Source organism: Schistocerca americana, chromosome 9 (assembly GCF_021461395.2).
Source record: "Schistocerca americana isolate TAMUIC-IGC-003095 chromosome 9, iqSchAmer2.1, whole genome shotgun sequence".
Lineage (NCBI taxonomy): Eukaryota > Metazoa > Arthropoda > Insecta > Orthoptera > Acrididae > Schistocerca > Schistocerca americana.
In genome coordinates this window covers 168,342,067-168,366,623 of record NC_060127.1, presented here as the reverse complement: position 1 = coordinate 168,366,623, position 24,557 = coordinate 168,342,067, and the positions used below count along the sequence as shown (strand labels likewise).

The 24,557-nt window shown below is 39.5% G+C and overlaps 1 protein-coding gene across 3 annotated transcripts in view; it reads left to right on the top strand.

Annotated features, from left to right (window-relative positions):
* Positions 1–2,184: 2,184 nt before the first annotated feature.
* Positions 2,185–24,557, top strand: part of LOC124551234 — a 317,793-nt gene continuing 295,420 nt past the window's right edge. Inside the window, exons 1-2 of one of the 3 annotated variants that reach the window (XM_047126226.1) lie at positions 2,185–2,502; positions 7,561–7,599. In XM_047126226.1, the coding sequence (XP_046982182.1) occupies positions 2,500–2,502; positions 7,561–7,599 (42 nt within the window). In that variant the 5' untranslated portion in view covers positions 2,185–2,499. The remainder of the gene's footprint in view (positions 2,503–7,560; positions 7,600–24,557) is intronic. The other 2 variants (XM_047126227.1, XM_047126228.1) reach the window with 2 other exon arrangements.

Genomic DNA, 24,557 nt, shown 5'->3' with positions numbered 1-24,557 from the left:
GCGGTCGCAGGTTCGAATCCTGCCTCGGGCGTGGATGTCTGTGATGTCCTTAGGTTAGTTAGGTTTAAGTAGTTCTAAGTCTAGGGGACTGATGACCTCAGATGTCAAGTCCCATAGTGCTTAGAGCCATTCGACCATTTGTGATGCTTACACGATTTACAATGTCCTAAATTTAAAATTAGAAAGCGATAGTTTGAAAATGGAAAATTTGATAGGAATTGGAGTGGATGGTGCAAGTGTATTAGTAAGAGCCCATAGCTCTGTAACTGCTCTCCTGAAACAAACAGTTCTTGACTTGATTGTTGTTACGCGCGTTTTTCATTCTCCTAATCTTTGTCAGAAAATCTGCAGCAATGTTCCAACGCCAAGTGGATTTCTTTACTAGGAAATTCGTAATTGGCTTCCTCACAGCCCTAAGGGACTGAACCAATATAAACAGTTACGTAAAATTACGAATGATAATTACAATCCTAAAACATTTAAAGACATGTTGGCTTGGTAGGAATTGTTGTACTTATATAATTTTAAAGCAAAGGGACGAATTGAAGTTGTAGCCTTCTCTCGCTAAAAGCGACAATAAATGCTACATGGCTGAACGAGTTTACAAGATAATGGATTGTCCAGCATACAAAATCTTATTCACATTTCTCAGAAACGAAGTAAAATTCACATGCAGAATTAATTTGCTAGTTAAGAGTGAGATTACGAGATTGAGAAACTTTTGAAAGAGATCTTTTTGTTCTTCAGATCTCCATTCAGAAAGACTGCTGTTCCGACTCCGTTAGAAAAACTGAAGGATTACGAAATCGCAAATTTTAATTTTGAAAATCACCTAATTCATGCTTCAGCCTTGGACTTGTGTTATGAATTTCTATCCATGGCACAGGTACCGATGTGTATGAGAGATGCTAGAAGTTTCTACTAAAATGTTGTACGGGATTTTAAAAACGATTGCCAGAAAATATAGCTGTCACCTTTCCATTGCAACTTCTTAGCACAGACCAGATATTCTTCAACTTGTCTCCAGCTTTAGAAGTACAAAGATAGCTGGTGAAATATATGACATCATCTGAGAACGGAACGCCCTGCCAAACAATCAGTTGAAAAACGTTTCAGACACAGTAGGTTTCTGGACAGTGGTTCTATAAGTGGGTCACTGACATAGCCCGTATCATATGCTACAGCTGTACGTGTATTTTCAGTTTTTTCTTACATAAAAAGTGAACTCAGGAATAGGCTTTCTATGGAATTAGCAAATGTTTTGCTAATCACGAGATACTACAGTACTTAAAAAAGAAAAACATATGCTGTGCTCGTTTTGAATCATCCTTCAAAATACTGAAGAAGTTCAACAGACCCATTTACAATCACATACAAGAAGAGTTAAGCAAGGAAGAAGTAGAATTTCTGGAAGACGTTGGAGACTTCTAGAGGCTATCAACTTCGTTTGTGAACTACGTACAAAGAAATTGCTTTGTAAGAAGTTTAAAATATTATTAAAATCGTTGTTGTATCAGTTATAATGCAAGATCAGAATTTGGTGCCTACTCTTGAAATAATGACAAACGAAACTCTAAACATCTCTGATCCCTCACAAAGGATGCAACCACGAAATTCTCGTGTAATTCTTTGCTGAAATTTACGCGTTATCGGTGTCGTTGCCGTCACATTGTTTCTTGCCGCTCCAATATGTTCGCGCTCTTATATGGCGTGTGTTATTTCTTTTGCAATTTCTTATCGTTAAAAAAATGTGGCGCTTTCGTAGTGATACTTTAGTGACAGTGCCATTTACTTGAGAATTTGCACATATGTCTAATACACCTTGGATGTTATCACAGGTGTTATTCCGTCTCGTCGGAGCGAGCGTTATGTCCTACTCAAATGCGCTAAATTCCATACTTCCCGCGGAAAATTCAGCTTGATGTAGAATCTTTGTTATTCTGTGTAGAGTTTCTCTCAAAAGAAACAGAAACAAGGTGGAAGAAGCTTATGAACACTGTAAAATTACGTGCGAAACTTCATGCTACTAAAAGTTTTTTGTAATGATTTGATCACTGCGTATCGTGGTATTTTATGAAAGAATTGCAATTCACAATAGCGCTGTCTAAAGTGTTACGAGATATTTAGATGGTTCGGAACTCCCTAATCTCCCCCCCCCCCTTCCCCCCCAAAAAACAGAAAATGAAGTATATAGCCATTTAGTTTGAAAAACGAGAGAATTTTTGCCCGATTTGGGGCGGTGGGTTCAAATGCTAGATAGGGGAAAATTGTGGCTCTGTGTTGGCGACATTGTTTTCACTGACAGACTGACAGTAGCCGGTTGACATGCCCATCGCATGGTTTGATGAAAAGTAAACAAATTTAAATACAGTACACGTGATGAAAGTAAATTATAGCAGCAGTTGCTAAAGATGTTGCAGAGGTTAGGGAAAGTTGATATTACGAATGGAATTTTTGAATGAGTGCTCCTGACTTGTGTTTCAAAACAATTCGCCGGATATGGTGAGTATATTAACTGTTGAATGAGTTGTGTGCAGTATTCTTCGTTGTTACATATTTCGTCACGATGACAGTGTCAGGCATACAAATCTCGTAATAGCCCCTCCCGGCCCCCTTTCTTGCCTAAGAATAACATCAGTAGTCAAAACTTTAAAGGTCTGTTGGAGTAATTTATGTATAACTAGGGATGCATTAATGTAAAGGTCCCTTGTTCGAGTCTCTGATCGGCACACAGTTTTAATGTGCCAGAAAGTTTGATAATATTCTAATTTACTTAAGAGAATGCTGTGTTTCACACAGCCAAAGACTTTTTGACATGTCACAGAAAATGACAGTAGCCTCTAATTTATTATCTAATGAATTAAGTACATTCTCACTGTAAGTGTAAATAGCTTTCTCCATATCAGAACCCTTTAGAAATCCAAACTGTGACTTGGACAATATTTTACTTGCAGCCAGATGCCTAAGGAGATGCTTGAACATGACCTTATCAAATATCTTTGAGAAAGGTGGCAAAAGTGAAATAAGTTGATAGTCTGATGGTATCTCTTTATCCCTCTTCCTGTAAAGAGGCTTAACTTCAGCATATTTTAGCCAGTCTGGAAATGTTCCACCGATAAAGAGATTGATTACACAAGTAACCTAAGGTAGAACTCAACTCGCATGAGCACTCTTTGATTAACTTCGTTGATATGTTATCATACCCACTAGAATACTTCAATTTTAATGATATTGTGATAAACTACTTCTTTGGAAAACATGAGTGTCATTTCCATTTTACTGAAGTTATTTTTAAAGACTGGTTTCAGATACTCCATTGCACTGTTCACCGAACCTGATAACCCCAAGCTGTCAGTAACAGACATGAAGTACTTGTTTAAGAGGTTTGCAACACTATATTCACTTATCAAAGTTTCATTTATTTTTAGAGCTATTGTTCCTCTTCCTTTTTTGCCCCACCTGTCTCTGTCTTCACTATAACCCATACAGTTTTTATTTTGTCGTCTGATGTAATTATCTTTTTTTGATAATAAAGCTCTCACAGACAAACAAACCAGACAGACAATAGGAAGGGTGATTTCCGATGAAGAAAGAAGGATGAGATCAAAGAGAATGAAATAAGTACTGGGCTGACAGGAAACTGGAAAAATTCTGTGTATAAAGTTGGTTATGGTGGCGCAAAAAAAGAGAGAGAGAGAGAGAGAGAGAGAGAGAGAGAGAGAGAGAGAGAGAGAGAGAGAGAGAGAGAGAGCTGCTTAGATTTCTGGATTACTTGCTATTTTGCTGTATTTTTTGTAATGCCTTACAATTCTAACATCTGATCTGTTCCTAAATAGTAGATATAGTTTCCTTTTTGTCCTACATGATATCTTTATTCCTTGTGTAATCCTTGATTTATTTTTTTACTTCTGTGTGATTTGAGTTACCTTTAGGGGAATACAAGTTTCAAAAGTGGAGGTAACTTTATTAAAGAATGTTTTGAATTTTTATTTGAGTCAGAAGTATTGTAAACATCTATCCAGTTCATGTCTTTGAGTAATTTCATGAATTTCTCAATTTTAGATTTATTTATTACCCTCCTGTACTCAGATTTAATAGACTTTTTTTATCCTGGCAAGTTTCAACATTTAACACAAGATGCTGCATGTCATGATCACATTGCCCATTTCCTATGGTTTTGTGATACTGTGATACTACACTGTATATAGTCTCAGAGCATTTACAAATCCTAGTAGCAAAGTTCTCAGTAGGAACTAAATTGAATGATAGTGTTACTGACTGCAATAATTGTTCACTGACAGAGCTTTTCAATAAATCTACCTTAAAATCACTAGCAACCAACCATTTCCTTGTTGTTTACCATAAGATGGGACAGCGAGTTTCCGGATTTTTTGTGAAGAGGTTAAAATTTCCTGAAGGTGATATGTGCATACCTGCTATTACAAAGGACTTCTTATGAAATACTACTTCTGTTGCACAAGCTTCTAAGTGTTGCTCCAAGCAAAATTTATTAATATCAGTATTCTTGAAATCATAACAGTTTCTGACAAATGTGGCAACTCCTCCTTTCTCCACATTTTCTCTACAGATGTAAGAAGCTAATGTGGATCCTGTAACATTTAACATATCAATACCAGTGGTCACATGATGTTCAGAGAGGCAGATTATATCAACTGGTTTGCTCAACTCTAACTCTTCAAAACAAATAAGCAACTCATTAAGCTTACCCCTTAGCCCTCAGATATTCTGATGCAATAATGATAACTCCTGCCAGTTTTTGAGTACCTATCTCTAGTTTCAATCAGAGGCTGTATGCATGAATTGTGTACAATAAAATTTGCTTTCTGGCTGCCTGTTTTATCAATGAGAATGTCATTTTCCACCTGTCTCTGAACATCTTTTGTTTCTGCCCTCCCTACCCTAAAAAAACTGCTGATCTGTCACTTGCAACCACTGGTACTTCACCAGTTTGGACAGTGCCCCCCACCCCCCATTAAGTTATTTGCTATTAGCCCAGGCAGTTTTCCCTTCCCTTTCATGTTTAGGTGAAGGCCATGCGTAGTATAGTCCCACCTGCTAGTAGAGTCGACTGGAACCACACTGGTGTGAGACCCCATATCTGATCCAAGCAGCCATTCTACCTCTAAATTAACTCCTGTACTTCCACTTAGGGGGTAGGGAAGGGAGAGGACTAGAAATTCCTTATTGCCACAATAAAATTTTATTGAAATTGCCATTGTCGCCTTTTAGAGATTCTTATCCTCACAGATATTTTTTACCCAGGTAGTAATTCATGTATGTATAAATACTGGTTGAAATTGCTCCAGAGATTCCAGTGCTGAGTTTAATGTGTGACCCTCTACCCATCCACACCACAAAATACTTCACAGTTAAGCTTCTCACTCCATGAGTTATTTCCAACCTAGGCATTAAATGTCACCAGCCAGGACTCACCAGTCAGCCCAGCAACCACAAAACCATCAGTTTCAGTACCACTATAGTAGAATTTGTTTATTTTTCTCTCATAGATTTCTGTTGCTACTGGTGTCTTACTCTCTCTCTCACTCACACACACACACACACACACACACACACACACACACACACACACACACACACACACATTTTTTCAGTCATTCTTCCCAAAACCAAAGAAATAGTTTTCTTTTAAATTCCTTGTTTCATTCCAAATTGTTTGTTGTCTCAACATCCTTGCTTTATATACTTTTTCACACTCCCCAACGCAACAGGGAATGATATACTTCTATTTTAGACCTATTTTTCAGTTTTGCCAGATACCAGATAAGGCACCACCACACCATTTGTGCCATTTGGACTTCAGTGCACAGTTCAAATATTCAACAGGTTGTTGATGAATAGAATGGACCAGCAAATGATGTCTCACATTAAAGCCTTTAGGAAGGTAATTGACTTTATAAAGTTTGTTTTCACTCAGGAAGATGACAAAGAAGTGGAGATATTCCTCAAAGAATCATAAGGAATACAGTCCATCACATTTTAAATACCACTCTCAAATTTAGACTATACTACAATGTATCCATGTGATAAGCACAATCATTTGTTACAGCAGATTTCCACCATCAAGCTGTTTCCTCTTGCCGCAGCCCCTCTCATCCAAGCATCAGGGTTACTGTACTGCTGGTGGGAAAGGACTTCATTTGGCCAAATATCGAGACTGATTGCAAAGCATTTGTTCACCAGTGCAATGCTTGCAATAACAATGAAATAACCTCTCACATTACAGCTCTGCTTATTACTTTCACCTCACAGACTCAAAAATTTGGGTATGTCCATTGGATCTTTATGACCACAAAAAGGATACCATTACCGCCTGGCAGTGATTGACTTTCTTTTGTTGGCATGATTCAAAAGGAGCAACTATAGCTCAAACCTTCTTGTATGAAAATACATCACATTCTACAGTTTATCACAGTGTTTTGCCACTCGGATATTCCATAAAACTCTAAATTTTGTAGTATGTCAGTATAGGTAGCTGATACATGTCTGTGTGAAGTAAGTGCTTTGTTCAGTGCATTATGTAAAAATTGAAGGGCATAGTGTAAGGGAAGGAGCTATTGCGTGTTCCAACGGAGCTATATTTTCTCCCAATGTGCGTAGGTAGAGCAGTCTAAAAGTTATTTCCATAACTACCATTTTGAGTTTATTAGCACTAGTCATAACTTGTCAGTATAATCATCTCGATGTTGAAGTTCTTCTATCCACGTTTGCTTACAAATAAATTTGTTTTTGGTTGGGGTTCGCCTTGAACAAAACACAACATTTTTTCAGTTCTCCTATTGCCCAGACACCTTTCCCTTAAGTTTGGTGACATCAGTGGGCTTTTATTTAGTTTTCTTTGTGCTATGTGCTATGGTTTTTAATGGGTTTATATGTTTTGCACTACAGTTGTTTTCCTTTCACAGTTCACGATTTTTTTTTTTTTTTTTTTTTTTTTTTTTTTTTTTTTTTTTTTTTTTTTTCTGGTTTCCTTATTGTGAAAAACTGTGTTATTTAAACTTTCACTGTTACTGTTTACAAACTATGAAAATAAGATGGTTGACAGTTAAACAGTTCAGCTGTCTGCTATCTTGTTTTCTTAGTTTGTAAACAGTAACAACTAAAGTGTAAATAATGCAGTTTTTTACAGTGAGGATGATGAGGAATCCAGAAAAATCACAAACTGTGAAAGAAAAGCAAGTGTGAAGCAAAACATAAAAACCCAGAAAAACTGTAGCACTTGGTAACAAGAAAGAGAAAGAAAGCCAAATTACATTGCTGAGACTTCAGTGAAACATGTCTGGATAATAGAAGAAAGAAAAAAAGTTGTGTTTTGCTCAAGTGGGATCCCATCCAAAAACAATTGTTATACTTACGGAAGCAGATAGCAGTGGTTGCTTCTGCTTTTTAATGCTTAACTATACTCAGTTCACATCCAATAAGGCTCTCCTTTGTGACAAGATTTGCAGAATGTGATGTGTAAATGAATGATGGTATTTGCTCTGTTTTTGCTAATATTTCTCTCTTATTCTCGTCTTACAGGAATTTGCGGGAGAGGACATAGAGATCAAAGAAGAACCAGTAAGTAATATTAATGCAAATACTCTTTGTAGCTTTCAATTGAAATAATTATTTAGTTATTTATTTATTTATTTTTCCCACAATCATAAGAATTTAAGAAAAAATTGCATTTTAATAGAAGCTAGTATCTATATGCGAAACTGATCTGTCACAATGCAAATAAGAGGATTTATAAGTTATGGGGCGCTTTATTTGCATGCAACAGCCACACAAGAATGTGAGGCTAGTCATTAGTTGCTCTTTTACTTAAGGGAAGAATGTGCTAGTAATATTGGTTACTGAAGTATGCCTACACAGAGACGCTACTTACATGTGGTTCATTGAGGCGAGTTTGTTGGTTGATATGAGGTTAAGCAAGGTATAGAAGTAGCAATGACTCAGTTTAGTTAATTTCATTAATTTAATCCCCACATCATGTTCGGTAAATCCCATTAAGGAGAATATTTGAAGATGCGACACAAGTAGAGTTGTGCAAAATAGGTGGAAGCAGATCCTTCTGTAAAGTTTACTAACACAAATTTACTCTCATTGCTAATTATGCAAAATCCATCTAAATTAGTTTATGTGCAGGTGCACATGCCCCTGCCCATGTGCCAAACCTTGCACAACTAATTTTCCACTGCCAGCTACATTGTAATGGTTCTGCAGAGAGAGAGAGAGAGAGTGTGTGTGTGTGTGTGTGTGTGTGTGTGTGTGTGTGTGTGCGCGCTGTACTAGCTATTTCTGAATGAGAATGCTGTCTGAAAGTTTCCAGTCTTCAAGCATTAAATACCACAGCAATGCTATGAATGGTTGCCTTTAATCTTTCCACAATTTATACTCCACCAAGGACATTCAATTATTATATTTATGTTGCCACATGGCTCTGTTTTGTGTTGCTATCTTGTATCATCTGTCTTTTGTTGCTGTATTGTGTTCTTTATCTGTTTTCCATCTCTCTTATTGTTCATGTGCATCTTCGTATGCAGTTTTTATGCACCCAATTGTATGAACACGCATTACCACCCCTCACTAACATGTTCGTGCTGGACTTTGTTGCATGCTGTAATTCTGGTTGCAGCTCATTATCCACCTACGTATCCAACTCTGAGATTTCAGTTTAACGTATTTTTGACTATCAAATTTCCCCATCTTACCCTCTAATCTAACCGCCCTCTCTTCCACAGGTTGTTTGTATCATTGTGTGATGTGATATCTACTGACCAATATTGCATACTACTGGTAGTTATAGATGATCCACTATTAGCTTCTTGAATAGGAGTCACAGTCTGTTGCTCATTCCAGTGTAGGAACCCCAAAAAACTGTGCATCTATGACAAAGTCAGAAAACCAAAAATATTGTTTGTTCACTCAAGTTACAGTAAATGTTAGCATTACTTTAAATTATTTTAACTTGGTTCAGTTATATACCAAAAGGAATAGTCATACACTGTTCATTTACATGATTTATTAATAAAAAAGTATATAATTCATCATCAGTTTATACCAATAACAATAATAGAATCTCATTAGTGTGAGCTATCTTTCAGTTTTCCACATTTTTCTACAATAAATTATAGAATCTAGATCACCTAAAGATCATCCTTTTTTTATATATAAACAGGATAAATAAGTATACACAGGTAGGACAACATATACCAGGTTCCTCTAGTTCAGTATAAATGTTTACAATATGGGAAGGACAATTTGCTTCTAATCATGTGGAGTAGGTGTTTCATAGCAATTTATCCTTTCCATACTGTTTCTCTTCCATCCTGGACTTTCCATTGTTCAGTACTAAACTTAAGTGGTTAGGCTCAATGTTCTCAGACTACAAGCAGCAAAGGGCTAATTGTATCACTTAACACACATTATATCAGGAACATCAATGATTCTCCTTGCACATTGCACCTAGATCAGGGAGAGATGAAGAAAACTGACAGGTGTAAACATCTGGAAGAATAGCTGAAACACAATCAAAAAAATAGCATTAGCAACTCTAGTAGACAATCTGGAGCTGCATACCAACTAAGGAAGACCACCTATAACAGAAATGCTTTCTCATGTCTCAGAAAAAAAGTGCTACTAAACTGTCATCTGCTCTGAAGTCCTATTTGTTTCAGTGTGCCTAGTGATCAACAGGGAGAGTCTAACAAACTAACTTCAAATTCAAGAGTGTGAGTTTTCCTGCCAAAAGTTTCTCAAATAAATAAACTGTTATGACTTGAAAGGAACCCACATTAATGATGGTGCTATTCACAGGAATTTCTATTACACTGATATATATATTAACTTTCATGGGTCCATTGTCATACCATTGCTCTCATAATATGGATTGCATCAGTCCCTAGAGTAGGCTGCCATGTGCCATTTTTCGTAGGTGGAGACTGATCAAACCCATTCAATGCTCATGGTAAACTGTCCTCTATAACAAGGGAAATGATAAGACAAAGTACAGATTATTCTAAATGATGGACCCATTTTCAAACATTTGTTTGTATTGAAGTACAAATCCAAAATGAATTTAGCTTTATACCAAACAAAAGAGGAAGTTTCAAAGTTTTTGACGGGCAGCTGCGGGCAGGCAGTGATGGCTTCAGAAGTGACTGGTAGAGTTTGTGCAACAATAAAGCCGGCATTCCGTTTCACTGTCAGTTGTGAATGAGATGGCAGCTGTGGAGCACAAGGTTTTCTGCGTCCTTGAGTTCATGAAAAGTGAGTCACAAATTGCAGTGCAGTGGGCATTTCGTACCAGATTTGGTATTCAGTCACTAAGTCGCAAAAGCATTAGCTGTTGGTTTAAGCAATTTAAACAGGCTGGAAGTGTGTGCAAAGGAAAAAGCACAGGCCGACAGCGAGTGTCAGAGGCTGGTGACAGACAGATTCAAGAAAGTTTTGTGCGCCGTCCCAGTAAGTCTGCCAATAGAGCCAACTGAATGGAAAGTTCTGAAATGTTTGCTGTACAAGCCCCACCGATTACAACTTGTGCAGGCTCTCAACCGCAATTACAAAGAGAAGCATCTTGTATTTTGCTGTAATGTGCTAACAAAGATGGAGGATGACGCATTCCTACAGTTTGTAATTTTCATCGATGAAGTGACATTCCACAGTGTTTGCATATAGGGTTTAGAAAATCCACATTCACCGTTGCAACATGAAAGAGGCTCACTGAAGATCAATGTGTTCTGTGCCGTATCCCGTACAAAGGTATATGGACCATTTTTCTTTGTGGAAAGAACTGTAAATGGAATCACTACCCGGACATATTGGAACAATGGCTGCTCCCTCAAGCTATGGAAGATACCCATTTTCCAATAGGATGGAGCTCCGCCCCTTTGGCACCGTGACGTAGGAGGCTTTTTGAATGATTCCCTTCCTCAGTGCTGGATCGGTTGCAGGGGACTTGAGGACCTAGCTCTGCACTTCTGGGCACCGAGATCTCTTGATCTCATACCCTGCAACTATTTCTTATGGGGTTATTTGAAGGAAGCTGTCCACTTCATGCCTCTACCAACCACTCTGAAAAATCTGCAGAACCAGATCACTGCTGCTGTGCACTCAGTAGCAGCAGATACGCTTTTGTGTCTGAGAGACGAATTTGACTGCTGCGTCACTGTTTACCATGCAGCAAATGGTGGTCACATTGACCTTTTATAATGTTTTTCACATTTCTAATTATTAAAAATGAATTAATTACAAATTATTAAATTTATTAAATTGATATCAAACATTATGAAAAGAAGCTTTGGAACTTCCTCTTTTCATTGGTGTAAAGCTTGTTCATTTTGGATTTGTCCATCATTTAGAACAACCCTGTATAATACATCAGGAGCTTCTGACAGGGAAGCAGTAAATGAAAGAACCTGATTTGTGTCCATTCGTTGTCTTCTGAACAATGCGCCTCCAACCTCTCCTATTTGACTGCTGAAAAATATTAAAATTACAATTCAAATTATGTGTAAGGTATTACTTTGACACAATCACTTTTTTTATGATACAATCACAATTGGTTTTGGCATTAAGTGGCCATCTTCAGATGCTGTAGGTGGCATTTTATGAACAAGTGTTCATGAGTTGGCAATGGATGAACATTTGTTCATCAAATGCTGCCAATTGTATCTGAAGATATGCCCATTGAAGGCCGAAATGTTTATGATTGTACCATAAAAAAGTGATTGTGTCAAAAATAAAATATAATACCGTACAAAAAGTAAGTCACAGTCTCTGCAAACAGAATGTCTTTTTTTCCCGTATTATGTGTATTATAAGGTGATAGGATAGTTATTTTCTTTAAATAATGAACTAGACAAAATATGGTGAAATAAGTAATTATTAAGGCAGCAAATTACAATGGATCCTAACTTATTCTGACAGCACAAACGCTCACAAATGAAAGCCAAGATGTGGAGCCAATGACATATGACTTGGCCTGTATCATTTTTCTCAGCAAAATTACTTTATCAATCTCTACATCTTTTAGAGCTTCAGTCTATTTTGTACAGTTATAAAATTGTTCGTTGGTTCATTGTGAAGTAGTAAATTTTATCATGTAATTTTTTATGAATATGTCTTTGCATGAAGTATAATTATGAACATCAATTAAATGAGAAGAAACTAAATGAAAAATAATAGGAAACACTTTAGACTGCAACTGAAACTGTCCGTTTGATGATTTATAATGCACTCACTTGAAAGTGGCTACACTGCTGAAACTGTGCAGTATCAGAGAATACAAAATAAAAGAAAATAGTGATTCACCTAATGGCAGTCATTGCATCAGATTGTTGTCTTTCAGAAAACTGTTTTTGTCTGTTGTTGTTGTTGTGGTCTTCAGTCCTGAGACTGGTTTGATGCAGCTCTCCATGCTACTCTATCCTGTGCAAGCTTCTTCATCTCCCAGTACCTACTGCAATCTACATCCTTCTGAATCTGCTTAGTGTATTCATCTCTTGGTCTCCCTCTACGATTTTTACCCTCCATGCTGCCCTCCAATACTAAATTGGTGATCCCTTGATGCCTCAGAACATGTCCTACCAACCGATCCTGTCTTCTGGTCAAGTTGTGCCACAAACTTCTCTTCTCCCCAATCCTATTCAATACTTCCTCATTAGTTATGTGATCTACCCATCTAATCTTCACCATTCTTCTGTAGCACCACATTTTGAATGCTTCTATTCTCTTCTTGTCCAAACTATTTATCGTCCATGTTTCACTTGCATACATGGCTACACTCCATACAAATACTTTCAGAAATGACTTCCTGACACTTAAATCTATACTCGATGTTAACAAATTTCTCTTCTTCAGAAACAATTTCCTTGCCATTGCCAGCCTACATTTTATATCCTCTCTACATTTTATATCCTCTCTACTTCGACCATCATCAGTTATTTTACTCCCTAAATAGCAAAACTCCTTTACTACTTTAAGTGTCTCATTTCCTAATCAAATACCCTCAGCATCACCAGACTTAATTCGACTACATTCCATTATCCTCGTTTTGCTTTTGTTGATGTTCATCTTATATCCTCCCTTCAAGACACCATCCATTCCGTTCAACTGCTCTTCCAAGTCCTTTGCTGTCTCTGACAGAATTACAATGTCATCGGCGAACCTCAAAGTTTTTATTTCTTCTCCATGGATTGTAATACCTACTCCGAATTTTTCTTTTGTTTCCTTTACTGCTTGCTCAATATACAGATTGAACAACATCGGGGAGAGGCTACAACCCTGTCTTACTCCCTTCCCAACCACTGCTTCCCTTTCATGTCCCTCGACTCTTATAACTGCCATCTGGTTTCTGTACAAATTGTAAATAGCCTTTCGCTCCCTGTATTTTACCCCTGCCACCTTTAGAATTTGAAAGAGAGTATTCCAGTCAACATTGTCAAAAGCTTTCTCTAAGTCTACAAATGCTAGAAACGTAGGTTTGCCTTACTTTAATCTTTCTTCTAAGATAAGTCGTAAGGTCATGCCTCACGTGTTCCAGTGTTTCTACGGAATCCAAACTGATCTTCCCTGAGGTTGGCTTCTACTAGTTTTTCCACTCATCTGTAAAGAATTCGTGTTAGTATTTTGCAGCTGTGACTTATTAAACTGATAGTTCGGTAATTTTCACATCTGTCAACACCTGCTTTCTTTGGGATTGGAATTATTATATTCTTCTTGAAGTCTGAGGGTATTTCGCCTGTTTCATACATCTTGCTCACCAGATGGTAGAGTTTTGTCAGGACTGGCTCTCCCAAGGCCGTCAGTAGTTCCAATGGAATGTTGTCTACTCCGGGGGCCTTGTATCGACTCAGGTCTTTCAGTGCTCTGTCAAACTCTTCACGCAGTATCGTATCTCCCATTTCATCTTCATCTACATCCTCTTACATTTCCATAATATTGTCCTCAAGCACATCACCCTTGTATAGACCCTCTATATACTCCTTCCACCTTTCTGCTTTCCCTTCTTTGCTTAGAACTGTGTTTCCATCTGAGCTCTTGATATTCATACAAGTCATTCTCTTATCTCCAAAGGTCTCTTTAATTTTCCTGTAGGTAGTATCTATCTTACCCCTAGTGAGATAAGCTTCTACATCCCTACATTTGTCCTCTAGCCATCCCTGCTTAGCTATTTTGCACTTCCTATCGATATCATTTTTGAGATGTTTGTATTCCTTTTTGCCTGCTTCATTTATTGCATTTTTATATCTCCTTTCATCAATTAAATTCAATATTTGTTCTGTTACCCAAGGATTTCTACTAGCCCTCGTCTTTTTACCTACTTGATCCTCTGCTGCCTTCACTACTTCATCCCTCAAAGCTACCCATTCTTCTTCTACTGTATTTCTTTCCCCCATTCCTGTCAATTGTTCCCTTATGCTCTCCCTGAAACTCTGTACAACCTCTGGTTCTTTCAGTTCATCCAGGTCCCGTCTCCTTAAATTCCCACCTTTTTGCAGTTTCTTCAGTTTTAATCTACAGGTCATAACCAATAGATTGTGGTCAGAGTCTACATCTGCCCCTGGAAATGTCTTACAATTTAAAACCTGGTTCCTAAATCTCTGTCTTACCATTATATAATCTATCTGATACCTTTTAGTATCTCCAGAGTTCTTCCATGTATACAACCTTCTTTCATGATTCTTAAACCAAGTGTTAGCTATGATTATGATGTGCTCTGTGCTCTGTTTTTGTCTATGAAACTAAAATTTCTTCTATTTAGTGACAACAGGTTTCTTAGTGAGAGAGGCTCGATCCTTGCAGCTTTGTGGAAAGCTCAGGATGCTGCTGAAGTAACAGCTGTGATTTGAGAGAGATCACTGCCCAGCCAATAGATGGAATGTCATGGGGCTAGTGGGAGGCTAGAGTTTCAACTAATGCCTTGATGTAGTGAGGCAACTGTAATCAGTAGTTATGAAAACATGCAACAGTTTATAACTGTTCCACATAATCTGACAGCGATGAAGATGATTTATTGTTATGGTGATGCTGGATTTACTTACAATGGAACTTGGGCGTAACCAATGTTCAAAGGACCTTGAAAATTATGTTGTTATAAATGAGTATCAATGTAACTGAGATTCATATTTGCAGTGTATTGTGGTGGCTAATGGAAAATAATAAATTCATTTAGGCTTATTTTATTTTATGTACAGTATTCACTCTTTAGCCTTATGTTAACACAGTATTACAGCAGTATGTCTAGTACTCACCAAACTTCTTTACTTAGGAGTGAAGTATCAGTCATTTTACTCTGCTGTCTATTTGCCCAATACACACTCTCTAAATTACATTATATGTTCATTATTTCATTTGCAATTTCAATATTTCTTTCCCTAGCTTCATAGAACACATTCTATTGATTTCTAAACTGTCATTCACAGTAGGCAAAGACACTGTCTTTCTTATTCCTCTTCTTCTTCATCTCATGGTCACTGATGCCCTGATTCTTCACTTCATTTGCAATTTTGTCTTCAGTTTGCACTTCAGTTGTAACAAGGTCATCATTTATTGTTGAATACATTTCATAGTCACACTGATCGACAATATCACAGTTGACTTCTGGCAGCAATGCAGATAGCAGCAGATCACCATTGTCATCGAACGCGTCTTCAGTTTCAGTGGCATTTATTCCTTCAGTTGCGATTCCCACATGGTGGAAACAGTTCTTGATGGTTTGGACTGTGACCCAGCTCCAAGCTTTGGTAATGCATCTGATCACATCCACCAGTGTAATAGAATAATCCTGCTTTTTCTCAGTGCATTGTATCATTTACACTAATATGAGCTTATGATAGTGGCATTTCATACTCCTAATTAATTGTTTTGGTATTCACACTGTTTGCTTCATGGTAAATCCATTTATTATTCAGAAAAGTGTTGATGCAATTGCTGGTTCTATGAAATCCTGCTCTCGTTTATGCCTTGGAACTTTGCTTTTGCAGACTACTTCTCTTTCTCAAGTACAACAACTGCTTGGCAGCTTTGCTCCTCCATGGCTATCCTGAATTCTTCTCATGGTGTTATTTACACTAGGCTGCTCGATGGTCTGACTTATGCAGAAATCCAAATGTACCTTTCTGATCAGGGTCTCATTGCAGTCCATCAGGTGATGAAAAAAGCAGATGCCTCCATAGCATCCAAACGCAGTCTCTTTCTCACTTTTGATTGAGTGGTTCTTCCGTCAAAGATCAAAGCAGATTATGGAGTTATCACAGTCAGTCCGTATATTCCAAACCTGATGCACTGCTACCAATGTCATCGTTTCAACCACAATTGAATCCCGTCGACACGCAGTGAAATTTGTAACCTGTGGTAGGGATGCTCACGAGGGTGATTGTCCACCTCATTCTCCCTGGTGCATCAACTGCAATGTTGACCAATGCTGCCTCCTCCCACGATTGTTCCGTGTACCTCAATGAGCGGTCTGCCCAGTAGATGTGGCTGAAGGAAAAAGTGCCTTACCCGGTCACTTGCAAGTTATTGGCCAGTTGGAAACCCTGTGTTCTACCATCTGCCACCTATAATACTGTTCTTGCTACATCTTGATCAATGAACGACATGGGCATCCAGACATGCGACCTCAAGTTTAACACTGCGGTTGTGAAATTGGCCAGCGTCATGTTAGTGTCCCCATCTCCTCCTCCAGTTGTGCAACACACCACCAAAGTTCCCCCTTATGTGGCAAAGTCACCAGCTACACAACTGGCAGGCCAGAAAGGACAGAAGGAATACTTCTGTGAAGACTTCCTGCATTCCTCCAGCCAACCAACATCTGAGTCTTCCTCTGCCAACCAGAAAGGCTCCAAGAAGTCAAACAAAGGCAAATGGTCTTCTCCTTCACTGACTTGAAGATCCTCTTCGATATTGTCACCACATGATACCCTTGTCCGACTGACCTCCGTGTCACCGTTGCCCACCACAAACTGTTTTTCTGCCTTGGACGCTGCAGCCAGCCAGAGGAATGCTTACGCTTCTATAGACCTCATGTAGCGGGATCCTCCTGCTTCTGCGCCCTGTAGCAGCGAGTCTTCAAAGGCTGGCACTCGCCAGCTGCTGAGGTGACACTCCTTCAATTTTTCCTCATTATGACTCCCCTCCAATGGAATGTTTACGATCTTCGATCCAACAGAGAGGATTTACAGCTGCTCTTAGAGTTGTAGTGTCCGCTTGATCTGCCTTCAGGAAACAAAATTGTGTCCTCACAACCACTTTGCGTTCTCGCATTTCTTCCCTGTGTGGTTTGACCTTTCCCCCCGAGGATGGCGTTTCATCTCATGCTGCTCATATTCGATGATGTTCGTAGTCAACCCATCTCCGTGAGTACCCGCCTTCAAGCAATTGCAGTTCACCTTGCAGTTGACCTTTTCCCTTTATACTGTTAACATCTGTCAGTAATTCAATGCCACCATGGCAAACGTCCTCCAGCTTATTGGGCAGCTACCTCACCCCTTTCTGCTGCTCGGTGATTTTGTGTACCATGCCCTTTGGGATTCTCCCACAACCTGTCTGAGAGGTATCCTCTTTGGCTGACCTTCTCAATCAACTTCTGCCTTAACACAGGAGCACCCATGTTCCTTTCAGATTCCACTCACAACTATTCCCATTTGGACCTATCCTTCTGCACTTCCCAGATTGCTCATCATCTTAAGTTGTTCGTTCTCTCTGAAACATACTTGAGCAACCATTTCTCGTGTGCTATCCATTTGCTGACATATACCCCACCTTTGTGCACACCCAAATGGCAGCTTACTAAGGCTGACTGGAAGCTTTACTCCTCCCTGGCGATCTTAGAGATACTACATTTCCACAGTTGTGATGACCAGGTGGAATATCTTATGAATGTTATCCTTACCGCTGCAGAATGTTCCACTCCTTGCACTTTCTCTTTACCACACCATGTCCTGGTCCCTTTGTTGACTGAGGCCTGCCACAATGCAATTCATGCGCAGAGACGTGCGCCTCTCATTTTTAACCATCATCCTACGATAGCTAACTGCAGTCATTGTAAACAGTTATGTGCACAGTGTCGTCACATTCTTCGGGATAGCAAAAAAGCTAGCTGGATTTCATTCTCTAGTTATTATAACAGTTCCACTTCCTCTTCCGCCATGTGGGCCAACCTCCGATGGCCCTCTGGGGCCAAGAGCCATTCCCAAATTTCCAGCTTGACAGTAGCAGACAATGTTATCATGGACCCTGTTGGTATTTCCAACACCTTGGGCCCCATGTTGTGGGGATTTTGAGCTCCTCCCACTATCACACTGGCTTCCTTCATTGGAAATGAGTGGAGGCGGCTCGGGTGACACCATTCTATTCTCAGAATCGTGAGTGCTACTACGCTGCCTTTACTATGACGAGGCTAGATCATGCTCTCCTGATCCTCTGACCCAGGGTCAGACGATTCCGTATTCAGATGTTGCAGCAACTTTCTCTTGCCAGCAAGCACTCTCTGCTTCATGAGTACAACTGCATCTGGGCAGAGGGCACGTTTTCCAGTCACTTGTCATGCCAATACCTAATCCTGGTAAGAACAAAAACCTTCCTTCCAGCTACCGTCCCATTTCTCTCACTAGCTGTGTTTCCAAGGTGATGGAATGTATGATTGGTGTCCAGCTGGTATGGTGGCTCGACTCTCACAATTTACTCCACTGCACAGTGTGGCTTTTGAACACGAAGTTGACGATCTCTTCACTTTGTCCACCCATATCATGAATGGTTTTCTGCAGAAATCCCAGACTATGGCCATGTTTACTCTTCCTTTCATTGGCACTACGAAATTCCTGGGGCCCCTGCTCAATAGAAGACTACCTTAGTCCTCCCATGTGTCTTGCCTGGCAGCCCACTGTATGCGGTCCCTCATTGTCCTGTGTGTCCTCAGTGGTACTTCCTGGGGAGCAAATCGAATCACCCTCCTCCACTTGCACCGGTCCCTTGTCCGTTTGAAAATAAGCTATGGGTGATTCGTTTACACATCTGCACATCCATTCTTCTTACGCCGCGTCAGTACTATCCACCATTGTGGCATCTGTTTGGCCACTGGTGCCTTTTACGTTTGCCCGGTTGAGAGTCTGTGTGCAGAAGCTGGCGAACTACTGCTGTTCTACTGCTGTGATTTTCTCCCCAGCAGATATGCATCCTGTTGTCTGCCATGTGTGGCAACCCATCCTGTACCACCTCCTTCAATGACTTCTTTGATCGCTAATATGGGGTGTGTCCTTCTTTGTTACCTCCTGGAGTTCTCTTTCAGCTCTTGCTCCGGCTGCTGAACTTCGTGCTAGCTGCAGTTTTCCCGGTGGATGTGAACCGCTCACCACCTTGGCTTCGTGTGGCAGCCTGTGTTCATCTTTGCCTTCATTCACTTCCTAAGGACACTATTCCAGCCTTGCTCTATCGCCGCTGACAGTGCTGCCAAGGCTGCAGTCCTCATACCTCAGCCCTCTAGTTCGTACATTCCCTTTGATGATCTCTGTGTTGCCGTCTGTCAGCAGATTGCGTCACTTTAGCATCGCCACTGGTTCTCCCCCCATCACTTTGTGTACATTGCGCTCAACTTTTGCCGGTCCACCATTTGCTGACAGAATGCCCTTTTTTTAATCACTTACATTCTTGTTTGTGTTCGTCATCTGAGTTACCAGCCGTTTTAGCGAATGACGCATGGGCTGTCAACCACGTTATACTTTTTATCTGTTGTAGCAGTATGGTGAAGGTCATTTAAGTCTTAGTTCTGGACCTCCGTTTCTCAATGGCATATTTTATAGATCTTTCTCCCTGTTTTTAGCTGTATTCTATTCTTTCGTTTGGGATTGACATGCGTTCGTTTTTATCTTCTCTCTTTGAAAATCAAAACCAATATCTGAGTGTCAGGTATGTAGTGGGAGGACTTCACCCAGAAAACTGCTTTAAGAAGTGCCACACAGAAACATTGTAAGATTAATTTGTAACTATTGACAGGAATACTGCACTAGGACTTGAACCTGAATCTAGACTTTTTGTGGGCAATGTTCTAATCAGTTTAACTGTGCAAATACAACTCGTGACTTGCCTTCTCAACTTCAGTTCTGCTAATACCAAGTTCTCGTGCATAACCGTGCTGCAGTAGCACACTTGGAAATAATCAGTGTGAGCAGATCATTAGTCATACATGGATAATTCAGTAAGTACTGGTTTTTCTTGCCAAAAAGCAAGGTTCTAGTTTTGAGTCCCAGTCTGGCATGTAGTTTTAATCCACCAGGAAGTTTCAGAACAGCACAAACTTTGCTATTGAGTACTAGATTCATTAACTATACACATAATAAAGTTTTTAACAATATTATGTAAGTAGCTAAATAAAAAATCTACCCACCAAGCAGCGGCCGAACACACAAATTAAAGAATGTTATAATTAGGCAAGCTTAGGTAGCCAGTGGCTTCTTCTTCAGGCAGGAGGGTTAAAGGAGAAGGAAGAGGGTTCAAGAATCATAAAAGAAGGTTGTATACCTGGAAGAATCCTGGAGATACTAAAAGGTATCAGATAGATTATATAATGGTAAGACAGAGATTTAGGAACCAGGTTTTAAATTGTAAGACATTTCCAGGGGCAGATTGAAACTGAAGAAACTGCAAAAAGGTGGGAATCTAAGGAAATGGGACCTGGATAAACTGAAAGAACCAGAGGTTGTAGAGAGTTTCAGGGAGAGCATAAGGGAACAATTGACAGGAATGGGGGAAAGAAATACAGTAGAAGAAGAATGGGTAGCTCTGAAAGATGAAGTAGTGAAGGCAGCAGACGATCAAGTAGGTAAAAAGGCGAGGGCTAATAGAAATCCTTGGGTAACAGAACAAATATTGAATTTAATTGATGAAAGGAGAAAATATAAAAATGTAGTAAATGAAGCAGGCAAAAAGGAATACAAACGTCTCAAAAATGAGATCGACAGGAAGTTCAAAATGGCTAAGCAGGGAAGGCTAGAGGACAAATGTAAGGATGTAGAGGCTTGTCTCACTAGGGGTAAGATAGATACTGCCTACAGGAAAATTAAAGAGCCCTTTGGAGAGAAGAGAACCACTTGTATGAATATTAAGAGCTCAGATGGCAACCCAGTTCTAAGCAAAGAAGGGAAGGCAGAAAGGTGGAAGGAGTATATAGAGGGTTTATACAAGGGCGATGTACTTGAGGACAATATTATGGAAATGGAAGAGGATGTAGATGAAGACGAAATGGGAGATAAGATACTGCGTGAAGAGTTTGAGAGAGTACTGAAAGACCTTAGTCGAAACAAGGCCCTGGGAATAGACAACATTCCATTAGAACTACTGATGGCCTTGGGAGAGCCAGTCTTGACAAAACTCTACCATCTGGTGAGCAAGATGTATGAGACAGGCGAAATACCCTCAGACTTCAAGAAGAATATAATAATTCCAATCCCAAAGAAAGCAGGTGTTGACAGATGTGAAAATTACCGAACTATCAGTTTAATAAGTCACAGCTGCAAAATACTAACGCGAATTCTTTACAGACGAATGGAAAAACTGGTAGAAGCGGACCTCAGGGAAGATCAGTTTGGATTCCGTAGAAATGTTGGAACACGTGAGGTAATACTAACCTTACAACTTATCTTAGAAGAAAGATTAAGAAAAGGCAAACCTACGTTTCTAGCATTTGTAGACTTAGAGAAAGCTTTTGACAATGTTAACTGGAATACTCTCTTTCAAATTCTGAAGGTGGCAGGTATAAAATACAGGGAGCGAAAGGCTATTTACAATTTGTACAGAAATCAGATGGCAGTTATAAGAGTCGAGTAACATGAAAGGGAAGCAGTGGTTGGGAAAGGAGTGAGACAGGGTTGTAGCCTCTCCCCGATGTTATTCAATCTGTATATTGAGCAAGCAGTAAAGGAAACAAAAGAAAAATTCGGAGTAGGTATTAAAATTCATGGAGAAGAAGTAAAAACTTTGAGGTTCGCCGATGACATTGTAATTCTGTCAGAGACAGCAAAGGACTTGGAAGAGCAGTTGAACGGAATGGACAGTGTCTTGAAAGGAGGATATAAGATGAACATCAACAAAAGCAAAACGAGGATAATGGAATGTAGTCAAATTAAATCTGGTGATGCTGAGGGAATTAGATTAGGAAATGAGACACTTAAAGTAGTAAAGGAGTTTTGCTATTTAGGGAGTAAAATAACTGATGATGGTCGAAGTAGAGAGGATATAAAATGTAGAGAGGATATATAATGTAGGCTGGCAATGGCAAGGAAATTGTTTCTGAAGAAGAGAAATTTGTTAACATCGAGTATAGATTTAAGTGTCAGGAAGTCGTTTCTGAAAGTATTTGTATGGAGTGTAGCCATGTATGGAAGTGAAACATGGACGATAACTAGTTTGGACAAGAAGAGAATAGAAGCTTTCGAAATGTGGTGCTACAGAAGAATGCTGAAGATAAGGTGGGTAGATCATGTAACTAATGAGGAGGTATTGAATTGGATTGGGGCGAAGAGAAGTTTGTGGCACAACTTGACTAGAAGAAGGGATCGGTTGGTAGGACATGTTTTGAGGCATCAAGGGATCACAAATTTAGCATTGGAGGGCAGCATGGAGGGTAAAAATCGTAGAGGGAGACCAAGAGATGAATACACTAAGCAGATTCAGAAGGATGTAGGTTGCAGTAGGTACTGGGAGATGAAGAAGCTTTCACAGGATAGAGTAGCATGGAGAGCTGCATCAAACCAGTCTCAGGACTGATGACCACAACAACAACAATGCTACTCACCATATATCAGATATGCTGAGTTGTAGATAGGCAGAATGGAAAGACTGTCAACAAGTAAGCTTTCGCGGCAACCAGAGACACTGCTGCTGGTGTGTGTGTGTGTGTGCGTGCGTGCGTGCGTGCGTGTGTGTGTGTGTAATTCCAATGAAAGCCTTTTTGACCGAAAGCTCACATGTTTAACAGACTTATCATTGTGCCTATCTGTGACTCGGCATCTCTACTGTACCGTATGTTGAGTAGCAACTATCATCTTCATAATGTTTTCATTATTCTATCCTGGATTTTCCACTGTTTGATTACACCTAAATATATTGCAGATTTCCATTTCTGGACCCTATAGCACAGCTGTTATATGAAACTGCTAACCAGTAAACATGGTGTGGCACATACCTGTTCATTGGTTTGCAGTTTCATATAACAACTGTTCTGTAGGGTCCAGAAATGGAAATCTGCCATATATTTAGGTGTTTTAGAGATGTTCTCACTTTTACTACTGACAGATCTGGCCTAGGCAACCAGATATGTTTTTTATCAAGGATTTGTATTTCGTACCAGCCTGATGTCTTTTGATGTATAAATAAGTTCTTATATTTGAAAAATGTGGATCTACAACAATAAAATAAAAATTATTGCAGTCAAATGGCAGCCACATTATTAAAAAAAAAATTACCACAATTGTTGCTCCAACTAAAATAAAAATTATCAGTTATGTATTTCTGATCTCTCTCCTGCGCCCTAATAAAATAGTTACATTAATATGAATAATTACATAAATTAAAATTCAAAATGTAGTGACATGAAAAACTGTAGCAGAGCATGTAGACCACGTCCTGTAATTTAATGGCTCAGTTAGTGCCCCCAGGGGGCTCGTCACACTTTGTCGGGTTCATGCTTGGCTACCACGGGGCCCCAGCCTTAACAGCATCTTTTCCCTTCTGTTCTGTGTGTCTATCTTCTTGCTATTCTTTTTTCCCTCCCTTAGGGAACATGTCTGGGGTGTTATTGGGAATGTTCTGCATTGTCCGTCACTGACATGAGAACAGTCTCACCACTGTTTTTCATTTCTTCTTTCTTTCATCATTCACCTTCTCCTATCCATCCTCCACTACTTGTGTTTGAGGTTCCTCTCTTTCCTCTTCCTCCCTGTGCCCTTACACTATCTGATCAAAAGTATCCGGACACCCCCAAAACATGTTTCTCATGTTAGGTGTACTGTGCTGCCACCTACTGCCAGGTACTCCATATCAGCGACCTCAATAGTCATTAGACATAGTGAGAGAGCAGAATGTGGCACTCCGCGGAACTCACGGACTTCAAACATGGTCAGGTGATTTGGTGTCATGTGTGTCATACATCTGTATGCGAGATTTCCACACTCCTAAATATCCCTGGGTCCACTGTTTCTGATGTGATAATGAAGTGGAAACGTACAGTACAAAAGTGTACAGGCCGACCTCGTCTGTTGACTGATAGAGACTGCCGACAATTGAAGAGGGTCATAATGTGTAATAAGCAGACAGCTATCCACACCATCACCCAGGAATTCCAAACTGCATGAGGATGCTCTGTAAGTACTATGACAGTTAGGTGGGAGGTGTGAAAACTTGGATTTCATGGTCGAGAGGCTACTCGTAAGCCACACATCACACCGGTAAATGCCAAGCAACACCTCGCTTGGTGTAAGGACTATAAACATTGGACGATTGAACAGTGGAAAAATATTGTGTGGAGTGATGAATCA